At 27.8% G+C, this 13263-nt stretch overlaps 1 protein-coding gene across 1 annotated transcript; it reads left to right on the forward strand.

The window, feature by feature from the left end:
- Positions 1-1890: 1890 nt before the first annotated feature.
- On the forward strand, positions 1891-2729 carry LOC130978962 (ethylene-responsive transcription factor ERF027-like). The gene has a single exon (XM_057902293.1). It carries the CDS (start codon positions 1908-1910, stop codon positions 2481-2483), a length of 576 nt encoding a protein of 191 aa, XP_057758276.1. The 5' UTR covers positions 1891-1907; the 3' UTR covers positions 2484-2729.
- The last annotated feature ends 10534 nt before the right edge of the window (positions 2730-13263 follow it).

Below are 13263 nucleotides of genomic sequence, written 5' to 3' on the forward strand. Positions count from 1 at the left end.
TATTTTTTATTATTAAATTTGTATTTAACTGTGGTATGAAATTTCAGTTTTAATTTTATTTTTTTCACATGTGATTTTATAGCTTGCTATTATTTTCATAGTTAATTATAGCAAATTTTTTACCTCAATAAAGCAGAAGAGAGTTCTAATAGAAGTAAAACAAAAAACAGCAACAAAATATACATTGACACATATTTTATATTTATTTTTTATTTTCACATACTATATCATACACAATATTAGTGATTACACAGTGACGGACCCAGAAAATTTTAAGAGTTGGGGCAAAAATATATATACTAAAATAAATTTTGTTAAATATTATTAATTATATAGAGATATAAAAATTAAAGAGTTAGTAAACACTTTCATTCTTAAAATACTATTCATTATATATAATTTATAAAAAAATATTTTTTATTTCTAAAATTTGAACTTAAAATATTTTAATTAAATTAAGATACCTTATTATCTTAACTAATTTTTTATACACATTTAATAATAAAAGACTGAATTAATTGGTACATTAGCACCTAATGATACACTAGTATTTATAATTTGAAACTAGAATTATATATAAATACTAAAAAAATTAAATCTGTATACGAAAAGTATGTTTATATAAAACAACAGAAACATAATTCACAATTTTTTCTTTCTTTCTTTTTAAAATAATTAAATTTGTTATATATATTTTTAATTTAATTTTGATATAATGTTAGATGAAAGATTTTATGCATCTGTTTAATTTATGTATTGTAATTAAAATATTTTTTATTACTATTTCTAAAAATAAAAAATATATTCTAAATTAGTAAATTAATAAATTTATTTTAAAATTTTATACGCAACATAAGTACATATAATAGAACAAAAGATAAAAAATAAGTAATAAAAATGAATAAATCGAAAATAAAATAAAATATATAAAGTCACGAAAAAAATAAAATATTAGATTAATACCTAAACTATAATTGTTTGAATTAAAATTTGCAATTAAAAATATCAAAAAGAGAAACAATGAAATTAGAAGATACATAGAGTCATGGAGAGCTCTATAAAAAAATAAAGAATTTAAAATTTATTTTTTTTTATGAAAAGAAGATGACCACTAAATAAGGAATAGAAAAAAAAGTTGTAAATATAAAAATAAAAAAGGGTTTAAGAGAATAAAGGAGTGACGACACAAGAATTAAATTTGATTAGGTTAAATAATAATCAAAATGATAGAGAAATAATTAAAAAAGTGAATTTAAAACTTTAGTTAATTGAATTTAATTTATTTATAGTGGGGTCATTTCAAATTTAAAATGAGGACATATTATATATAACTATATTTTTTTAAAAAGAATTAAACACACTGTGGGGGCAAATGCCCCCTCATCTTTACTACTGGATCCGTCCCTGGTGATTAGGTTATGTAAAATCAATATTTAATATTGAAAAGTATTTATTATCATCTTTATTTTAATATTCATTCTCTTCTGCACACAAAATTTATTTTTTGAGTTATTTATTCAAACACTACAACTTTAAAATAAGTATTTTTATAATTAAAAATACAAATATAAAATAATTTATTTATAAATTACTATTAATAAAAATTATTGTACTTTAAACTCTTTTTTCAAAAGAACTTATTTAAATTATTTACCCAATTTAGACCTTGGTTAAACAAGTGTCCGATCCAATCTCAGCTCATAAATGCAAACTCGTTACGAACCTTTATTCGTACTTTCGTAGTGGATTAATCCCTGTCGTATAGGATTTAAAAATATCTTGAGAAATTCAAAACAGAAAGCGTATGTATCTACTTATAAGTTACCCCTCTCTTTTCTATATATAAAGGAACATAATTGCCTATTATATATGCTATTTCTTCATCGATCACCTTAGCTTATAGATGTATGGCTTCATCATCATCATCTTCAAAGAGGCACCCGCTGTACCACGGAATCAGGTGTCGAGGAGGCAAATGGGTCTCCGAAATCCGGCAGCCACGTAAGGCTTCAAGAATATGGCTGGGGACGTTCCCCACGGCTGAGATGGCGGCTGCCGCCTACGACGTTGCCGCATTAGCACTCAAAGGCGACAGCGCCGTTCTCAACCTTCCTGAGTCAGCTGGAAAGTACCAAATTCCTGTAACTAACTCCCCTGATGACATCCGCAGGGCTGCCACTGCTGCTGCCGCTTTGATGAAGAAGAACCCTCAAGAACCCATCACCACTCCTCACATTATTACTGTTAATAATAATGATAATAACACTCTTGTTGATGGTATTAACAACAACCATATTATTAATTCGTCATCATGGTATGAGGATAATGATTTCATGGACGAGGAAGCTATATTCCGCATGCCAAGTTTGCTGGTGGATATGGCTGAGGGGATGCTTCTGTCGCCGCCGAGAATAATACTGAGCCCATCTCCGCCATCGTACAACTCCGGTGACGGCGGTGACACTTTGTGGAGTTACTTTTGACTTAATTGAGCATGGGAAATTATTTAACAGGTAGGGAATAAAAGAGTGTTCTCCATACTTGCTAGACCTTGGTTATGTTAATTAAGAAATAAAGAGAAAATATGTTCCTAGCTAGTTTATGTAGGTATATCGATCGAGAATGCTACAATTCAATCGTTATCATTTTCTTTGTTTAATTTCATATAATTATATGCATGTATATGCTATCTTCAAGCTAATAATTGACCACCGGCAAGGGTGGAAATTATAGATAGACCAGATTCGGATTTACTTTGTAATATCACTTTTACCAGTTAATCTGATATAATAATAATAATAAGTAGTTATTTGGTATTTTATGAGTACTAAGTTTAGTTGGTTATTATTATAAGTCTCATTTGACTTAAAGTTTATTATATTCGTGTATAAAATAACTTTCTATATAGTTTCATTATCTTTTCTATTTCCTTATACATACCTTTATTAAATGTGTTTTGATTAATTTAATAAGTCTGAATACATATGATTTGACACACAATTTTTTATAATTTATCTTTTAATTTTAAATCACTTTTATTCTAAAATAAAACATTAATTAATAAGATTAAAATGATCAAATTTCATGAATCCTAAAAATTCCACTAATTCTAAATTGAACCAACCACCATCATCTTTACTAATTATGAGTTATGAATTATGTTACGTGTACACTAAAATCAACAACTAATATAAAATATGTTGGAATATAAATATACATTTATGCTACGTATATACTAAAATCAGCTATTAAAGTCAGCCATCAGTATAAAATATATGCTGGAATATAAATATATATTAAAAATAAATTAAACTACACATGTATTTATACACAAATACATTGATGACTGATTTTAATGGCTGATTTTGGTGTACAAATAATATTTTTATTAAAAATAAATTAAACCACATAAATACGTGACTAATTTTAGTGGGTAGTTTTAGTATACAAATAATATTTTTGAATAATTATATTAGAATTTTCATTTTTGATATTTTTTAACGAATTTACTCGAAACAAAAATGCAACCCGTAAACGATATAGTAAAAAATTAAGAGTGTTTGTTATGGTGCTAGTATTTATCTAACTACTAAAAAAAAGTTAAATAATTAATATTTAATTTAAAAATATAAAAATTAATTTTTGTTTTGAATATTTAAAATTTATTATAAAAATAAATTTAATAAAAATTTAACATCAAATAATAGACACCGGAAGAAAATTAGTTAAACTAAAAAGTGAGAGGCAAAAGCATTAGAACGATTTTTAACAAAGTTATCTTAATTTTTCTATTTATTTTTTTACTCTATTATTTTTAGTGTTATATTTTACACCGAAACATAATTAATTAATTTATTAATATATTAAACATAACATATCTTGAAGATAATTTTATTCAATTTTTTATTTAGAATCTGTACTGTTTTACATAAAAAGATGTAACAATTTGACCATATCTTTTTTTTCATTCCTAAAGTATTACTACTCTCTTTTGTTTTTTAAAATATCACAACAACTTCATTATTTATTATCTTTCTTTTAAATGAATTTTTTTTGCTATTTAGTTTCACATGCATAAGAGAACCAAGTTTGCACTTCATATTTAATAAAGAAATCAATAAATACATCGACAAGCTAAGGATGAAAAAGAAGTGAATAATAATAAAAGAATAAATAAAAATTATATATTATAATCTAAAAAAATAAACAAAAAAATATATTTTTATGATTGATGAACAATCATACCCTTAAGAATAACTTCTATTATTCTTTATGCATGTTACAATTAAACTCTTTTTTATTTTATATATATATGATTGATGTACGAGATAAAAAGTAGTATTTACTTTTTCAATTCTTTAGATAAATTACCTTAACCTAATAGGTTAATGCTAACACTAATTTATAGGAAGGAGAACTATCCCTCTCTACTATCTCCAACCCTCTAAACTTTTATAATGAAGTCAATCTTCACTATTTTTTACATTATATTACTTGTATCTTTATTTCATTGTACTAATAGTACTTATCAATTTTTTAAGTAGTTGGCTCAACAATGACCAGTATTCTTTCAACTTATCTTTGTACTTAAAAAATTGACAACACAATCCTAATAAAACTATTTCACAATACACGGTTTGCAGCCAATAAATGTGTCTTATCCTGGTCACTATATTGTTCTGCAAGCATTAACAATCATTTTAATGAAAGTTAGTGAATTAATTAAATGTATATTTATTTATCTTATTGTCTAATAAATTAATTATTAATTATTTTTGTGATTTATTCTCATAAAGATTAATCTCTAGATACAAGTGATTTTGCTATACAAGTTTTATAAGTCCTTAATTAATATTACGCTCAAACGCGCTTGTTATGCACACATGTTTCACGCGCCTCTAATAGATTTTTAATTTTTTGAAGGATTCCGTTTCTTTTTTCGAATTTCTTGCCTTCTCTTTCTCCTTCTTCATTTACGTGATTTTCTCTCTCCATTATCTTTTTTAGTTATTCTCGATTTTCATTGTTTTTTTACATCAAGCTCTGGAATCGTTTTTGAAGATAATGGATAATTCAACTTCAGATTGTCAGATGAACTAGTGCGTGAACCTTATCTGATTATAATTAATATAATCTTGTCCATTTTATATTAGACGTTCGGATGTAAATTAAAAATATTTAGGTGTATTTTTATAAAAGTTTGGGTGTATTTACAATTTATGACTTTTCATCTGACGGAGGTAGAATTGTCTTATTCTTTTAGTTGAATTGTTTTAGTTTCTGTTTAGTTATGATTCATGAATTTGGTTTTTGTTATTTTTTATGATGGTTTTATAGTTGTATTTACATTCTATAGTTTATGCTTGTTTTAATATGGTGTATTTTGGGTGTATTTTGCAGTCCTTCTGTGGTGTATTTTGGATGTATTTTGCAGCCCTTGCTGACTTTGGTGGCTGATTTTAGTGTACACGTAACATAATTCATTTCTGTATCTGCAGCAAATTTAGATGTAAAAACGAAGATATTTGGGTGTAATACGAAAATATTTGGGTGTAAAACGAAGATATTTGGGTGTATTTTTATTCTGATGAGTTCTGCATAATTCAGAACTCTTCATCTTCCTCTTCCTCATCTTCTACTGCTTCTTCTTCATCTTCTTATTTCATATTCTCATAATTCTTTTTGGGAGGAAAAAATCAAACAAAGAAGAAAAAAATACATAATGTTGCAAAATCAAAAGAAGAAGAAGGAGAAACACGACGGTGAAAATGAAACACACGAAGAAAAAGAGGAGAAACACAAAGAAGGAAAAAAAGAAGAAGGAAGAGGAGGAGGAGGAGGAGGAGGAGGAGAAACGCGAAGAAAAATGATAATTGTGGTTTTCATCGTGGAAGAAGAAGAATAGTCGTTCATAATGGTGAGTAGCGTGCTTTGGAAATAGAAAGTGGTTGAGTAACGTGGGTGTATTTACTTTTGAATGTGAGTGTAATGCGCTTGTGTTTTGTTGGACTTATACCAACTTGAAGACTTGTAAACCAAAAAGATTTGTGTGTGTAGCATACCTGTTCTCATAAATAATGAGTTTAGAATCTTAACAAATTATTGACAAAATCTAATAGACAAAACACATAATGTGAACTTCTAGATCGTAGATAAATGGGAGAAACATAAAATTTATAATCTTGTTAAGTTTCATCAAGTTTAATATTTTAGCTTGGTATATATTAAAAATACTAAAAAAATAGTATAGTGATATATAATTTCTTTGTGCTTCTTAATGATTTCAAATCCTAATCACTAAATTTGTAATTATCAACTATAAATGTATACTAAAATTATTTCTCAAAATTCGTATTAATATAGAATATATATTACAATTATACATATATTTACATATAAATATATAATAGTTAATTTTAATAGTTAACTGAAATGTGCAAATAGCATTTTTTAATTTATTTAATTATACCAATTTAATATAGTTAAGCTTCTTAATAGCACGTTCATATTCAGTCATCAGCAGGAGATGCGAGTGAGTTGATATGAGACTCTCAACCAACAGATAGACTTCATAATAGAGTAGTTGACTAAGTGAAAGCCCTTAAACATGACATGGAATGTGTACAAATATAAACTTTTTTATAGCTACTAGCTAGTATTTTCATTTCACAACAAAAATTTAATTTAGATATTATATTAGTTCCATTATTAAATATCCACATTATTTAAATATCAGATCGACATGTTCACGTCATAGCTGTGAGATTGTAACATTTGCCGTTTAAATTTAGTGTCCCCTTAACATCTAGGTTAAGTGTATATATCTTGAGTAATGAGTATCACTCATGGGTCATACTACATAAAAGGCTCAAGAATGAAAGATTTAGCGGCGGTCTAAATAGTCGGCTATGGAATCCAAAAGGTCTAAATAGTGTATCTTGTTTTAAGCACATTCTATTGTAACTTTTTTCATTCGTAAATTCAGAAACACTCAAACCTTAGGCAATGAGCCAACTACGTATGTTAAACTACTTTTGAACATATAGCTACAGATTTTGATAATTTGGGAACTCACATTCCATTTGAATTGCATTTCAACGTGGATCTAGCTAGCTAGTCATAAATTATTTCTCTTAAAAAATTATTTGGTGGAGCCGTGGAGATATATATAACTAAATTTATATATGAAAAATCTTACTCTAACACTCAAAATAACCTTTTTAATAGTATATTAAACGAAATTAAATATTATAAATATTTACGAAAATATTTAATAACCAAAAAAATAAAAAATAATCAAAATTTATTTTACTAATATATTATTTTTAATAATAATTAATAAATATTATAAAATAAATTCTGGTTTTTTTTTTAGTATTAACGAAAGATTTAAGTAAAGAAAGTGATTGAAATTTCTGAACTTGGTTATTCACAGTAGTTACATGAACACATGATGATGAATCACACACTACAAACTACAAGCTACACATGATGATAAATACCAGTTAATTAGTTACTATCAGCAATTGTGAAAATATCAACTTTTAAATGTTCATAGATAAAATGAATCTTTTCTTTCACTGGAAAGAAACCAAACTATATATGGTGTAAATAGCGACAAGAATAATAATGGCCGACATAGTTCGCCATCGCTTTCCATCTTTCCACCTACATCGATGGAGTATCACTGTTGGTAAGCTTTCTCTTTCACAGGATCTTGCATTGTTTTTTGCACGTGTATTAATTGTTTTTTGTCTATTATATATATTTCGGCTAAACCACTATTTTATTTGCAATTTACAAAACGTGGTGATTTTAGTAGCTTGTTTGTTGTAGACACCAGGATGATTAATTATTGAAAAGAGTTATACAAAGTTAGTTGATGTTGAAACACATTGTGATATGCCATATATAGCCGACATCCATATATATGATTGCATGTCATATTGTCATCATTGACGGACTCACTATCCACTATATATATTGATGGTAATTTCTCAGTGAAAAATATTATATACAATAAAATATACAATCACTAAATATAGTTATATATAATAATTTGTATATATTTTAATTAAATAATTAATTATCAAAATAATTAAAATTATTATAATAAAATAATAAATAAAATATGTTATTTGTACTTAATGTTTGCAACTTTTTTAAAAATATCCTAAATGTATATATTTATTTAATTTTATTCTTAATGTTTCAATTTATTTAATTTTGTCCTAATATTTTTTTATTTGTGTCAGATTAACTCCAATCCATTTTTAATTTTGCCTTTATATGAAGATTTCAAGTGAGTTGAGTAGAAGGGGGTAATTGAATCAAAGAACCGCTTTTAAATTTGAATAAACAAGTTATGCAAAAATATGGTTTTAGGAGATTATTTTTTATTTTATCTTGTGAGTACAGAACAAAATTGAAACAGTGAAGAAATTAAAAAAAAGAAGGAGAAGAGTGATGCCTCGATATATCCTTGTTCAGCAATGATGATCTACGTACAATCTCTATCACAACAATGTTAAAATTTTTACTATAATCAAGATGGATTACAATCACTAATTTTAAGAAATTCACACTCTTGTAAACCGCCTAAGCTATTCCAAACTTAATAAATCACCTAGGTGCTAACCCAACCTAATTAAGAGAAACCAAGTATACTCTAACCAGCACACTTTCAAATACAAACACTCAAACAAGGATTAAATTTTGGCTTTTGTATGAACTCCTCTCTTTACCTTTTTTATCTTTCAAATAATTTTAATTCTAGATACAAGAGAATAAGAATACACTCAATATGACAAAGAAATAGGCTTGTGTATTAAATCAGATTTTACTTCAATAATTGTCTTATTCTTTGTCTTTGTTCTTCTTATATAAAGATTGATATACTCTTCTTTAAGGTAGACATAATTTTCTTTTTCACAAAACTAGCCATTGCACTAATTATATTTATGGTTGTTGGCATTAAGGAGAAGAAGATCTTTCCTTTTTTGTTCCTCAAGTTCGAATGCAGCAGCTCTTTATTATGAATATGATCTGATTTTGGAGTGCATTACTTATTTTTTGATTGTGCATATTCTTTCCTAACTTGGCATTATATCATCTTTGATTGATTCCTATAATGCTTTTCATAATGGTTAGTTATAATAAGGAATAGTTAATTATGTTTGTCATCATACGGTACTAAAACAATTCTTGACTCAATAATCTCTCCTTTGATGATAAACATGATTAAACTTTTAAACTAAATAGAAAGCAGAAAGGCTTTCCTGAATTTCAGCAAGCTTCCCCTCTTTATGAACATCCTCCAATAAAGAGATGGTGCATACGATAGTAAGGTATAAAATGCATGAGAAAAGTTCTGCATACAAGTCCTAATGACTTGTATGCGTTACAAGTTAATTAACGAATAAACTCCAAAAACGCGATAAAAGTCTATGTTCTTCTTCTTCTTCCTCTTCCTCTTTTTCTTCTTTTTTTCTTTCGTTTCTTGCCTTCTCTTTCTCCTTCTTCTTCTTCTTCTTGCTGCACGTTCTTCTTCCTCTTCCTCTTCTTCTTCTTCTTCTTTTCTTTCGTTTCTTGCTTTCTTTTTCTCGTTCTTCTTCCTCTCCTCTTCTTCTTCTTTTCTTTCGTTTCTTGCCTTCTCTTTCTCATTCTTCTTCTTCTTCTTCTTCTTCTTCTTCTTGCTGCATGTTCTTCTTCCTCTTTCTGTTCTTCTTCTTCATTTACATGCTTTTCTCTCTATTTTCTTTCTTCATTATTCTCGATTTCTATTTTTTTACATCAAGCTCTGAAATCGTTTTTGAAGAAGAAGAAGCAGCAGAAGATAAGGAGGAGAAAGAGAAAGAGTTCTGAAATATGCATAAGGTGTACTTCAACGAATTTTAGGTGTATTTCTTAAATCTTTTGGGTGTATTTTTGTAATCCTTTGGGTGTATTTCTGTAACCGTTTGGGTGTATTTCTGTAATCGTTGGGGTGTATTTCTGTAATCGTTTGGGTGTATTTCTGAAGTTCCATTATTTTCAAATTTGGCAAGAAAATTGTTTTCATGGAGGAAGAAGAAGAAGAGTCGTTCATAATGCATCGTGAGTAGCGCGCTTTGGAAACAGGAAATTGTTGAATAGCGTGCGTTTTATTTACTCTTGAATGTGGAAGTGTGTAATGCGTTAATTAAGTGTAATGCATGTATTTTATTGGACTTATAAGACTTGTAAGCCAAAAAAACTTGTATGTGTAGCAGGCCTCAAAATGCATATACCAAATAGGTTTAATCCTTACTTTTCTTCCCCTTTTGTCATCAAAGAGGAAAACAAAGAAAGATACAAACATCAACAGCAGCAGCGAAATGACTATGGAAGGCTAGAAGCATTTATAGGGGTGAACGCGAATCAGGTATGGCCAAAACTCAATCTGATCCGCACTAAAACTATCGGATTGGATCCAATATTCGCAATTTTTAAGTTTAGATATCAGATATATCCGCAAAACATAAAAATAGTTTTAAAAACTTATTTTTATTAAAAAATCAATAAAATTCCTTTTTTCTATTCTTTTAAGCATATTTACTCTTAAAATAATATTAAACATACTTTTCTTAAATAATAAAAGTAAAATAATACAACATATATGATAATTATTAGTTAAAATAAAACATAAGAAGAATATTTACTAATTTATTTATTTTTACAGATCCGCAGATATGCGAATACATACATCAAATCTGCAATCCGATCCTATTAATGTGCGGATCGAATTTATATCCACAATTTTTAAATCGATCAGATTTGGATAAATACTGTGGATATACGATTGGATCCGATCCATGAACACCCTAAGTATTTATAATAGATGCAAGATGAAAATTTTTTTTATAAAGGAAAGACTTTGAAAAAGAATTGAAAAGGAATTTGAGAAAATATTTTCCAAAATAAATAAGATGATTAATGCAGAAAATACTTTGACTAAAATCTGTTTTAATACAGTAAGAAAAAGTTCTCGAAATAAATGCAGAGATTACATAATCATTCAAATGAACTTGTTCATCATCTATCCAAAAAATTTCGTCTCGACCTGGGAGACAAAAACTCAAAAAATATTGTCAGTTAAAAAAAAATAGATCAACAACATCTGTAAAAACTAGTTACACCTTAGTTGCAACACATTGTCCAACAACTCCTTTTTGGATGCATATAAGACAAATTTACAATACTTTCAAAAAGTTTTAAATATCCAAAGTACAGTAGCTTGGATCCTTTGATGCTAATTCTTTTTGGTTGCATTATAATCACAAATAAAATTATGAACAGATTATCAACCATTTTTTTTTGTAAATAAAGCATTGAGATGAAGAATGTCAAGCTCTATTACAATTTGAATAAATGTTGGGTCTTGCTGGATTTTTTGAATAATAAAGAGGATTCTTGTTTTTGAAAGGGGTGGCCTTGTAATTTTTATTAAAAACAGATTCAGTCCTCTTAGTTTTTGAAAAAAGAGGCTTCAAAATTATTATTTTTTAAAATGATTTTTCTCTCTTCCACAAATCCAAGACCAGGCCTTTGATTAGCTAGAACTTTGTCCAAGTTTTTAAAATTTTAAACAAACTTTGCTAAATCAATGTTCAAATTCTTAATCCTCTCTTGTAAATTTTTATTTTCAGCAAGAACATCATTTGGTACAGTAGCAGAATTTCTTATTTTTAAATTCTTTATCTCAATTTTCAAAAACTCATTTTCTTGTTTCAAAACACTAGAGGATTCGACTTTGTTTAATTGTTCTTTGAGTTTGACATTCTCCAATTTCAAGGCTTTATTTCATTTTTACATTTACTATATTTTTTCAAAGAGCTTTGTAGCATTTTCAGTTAAATCATTAATAATAAAACATAATTGATCAGCTGAAAGTTTAGTATAATCTATCCCATCATAATTGGTTTGATTAGCCATGAGACAAATATGAACTTCATGGTAAGAATCTTTTTTCTGAGTGTTATTTTAGAGATCCTCCCATGATGCCATAAGAACTTTTTTTTTCTCTCGTTTGTTGCTGTCCTCCTTCTTCTTTTGTGGACAGTCTAATTTATAATGGCCAGATTTTTTATAGTGGTGACAGATAACTTTGTTTTGATCCATTTTGAAGTCCTTGAAGAAGATTCTTTTTCTTCTCTACTTTGTCTCATCATTCTCCTAAATCTTCTAGCAAAAGAGATGAGTTCATCATCACTGAGAGTCTGAGATCATCTTCTGTTTCTTCATCCTTGGAGAAGTTTTTAGATTTCAACGCAAAATTCTTTTTTTTTTTTGGTTCATAAAGTGTTGTGAAGTGTTGTTTCATATGCTAGTAATTTTTCTCTCATCTCGCTGTAGGAGATTTTTTTTTTCAGATTGTTCCCTTCAATGATTGCAATGCTCTTGCTTTTCCATTCTTTGGTGAGGTTTCTTATGATCTTTCTTACAAGTTCTTTTTCAGTATGTTTTTTTTCCCATAGCATCAAGATTATTGATGATTATAGAGAATTTTGTAAACACTCGTTTATGCCTTCACCTTCTTTCATGAGAAATACTTCATACTCCTTCATAAACTTGTTAATTCGAGTTTCTCAAACTTGTTCAGTTCCTTCATGAGTGAACAACAGTTTATCCCATATTTTCTTTGCATTTTTGCACTTTGAGACCTTTTGAATTTCACAAAGCTAATTGCACAATGCATCAAATTGATAGCTCTGGCATTTACTTCTATTTTCTTATTTATCCATTATTCTATTCCATATCCTCTTTTGGAACAACATTCCCTTTCTCATTGAGTTTGGTAGGAATGTCTGGTCTATTGAGAATAATTTTTCAAATGTTGTAATTAATGGATTGCACGAAGATTTCCATCCTTTCTTTTCAATAGGCATAGTTAGTATCATTAAAGAATGACAGCCTATTGTTGGATTGTCTTTTCATTAAAGTGAATGCAACAATGTTGTTTATCATGGATCATTAAGTCCAAACTTTGAAACTTGCTCCTAGCCTTGAGTCTAAGTTCTAATGCCAATTGAAGGTTCTAAGTAAGTTGAGAAGGGGGTTGAATCAAGGAACCGCTTTTAGACTTGAATAAACAAGTTATGTAGAGACTTGATTTTAGGAGATTCTTTCTGGTTTTGTCTCATGAGTGCAGAACAAAATTGAAACAGTGAAGAAAAGAGAGAAGAAAAAGAGTGACGCCTCGATATATCCTAGTTCGGCCACGATGACCTATGTCCAATCTTCACC

This window comes from Arachis stenosperma, chromosome 5, assembly GCF_014773155.1.
Source record: "Arachis stenosperma cultivar V10309 chromosome 5, arast.V10309.gnm1.PFL2, whole genome shotgun sequence".
In the NCBI taxonomy this organism is placed as follows: domain Eukaryota; kingdom Viridiplantae; phylum Streptophyta; class Magnoliopsida; order Fabales; family Fabaceae; genus Arachis; species Arachis stenosperma.

Coding starts and splice junctions, on each gene's coding strand:
- LOC130978962 (XM_057902293.1), top strand. CDS start 1,908: ATGGCTTCATCATCATCATCTTCAAAGAGGCACCCGCTGTACCACGGA.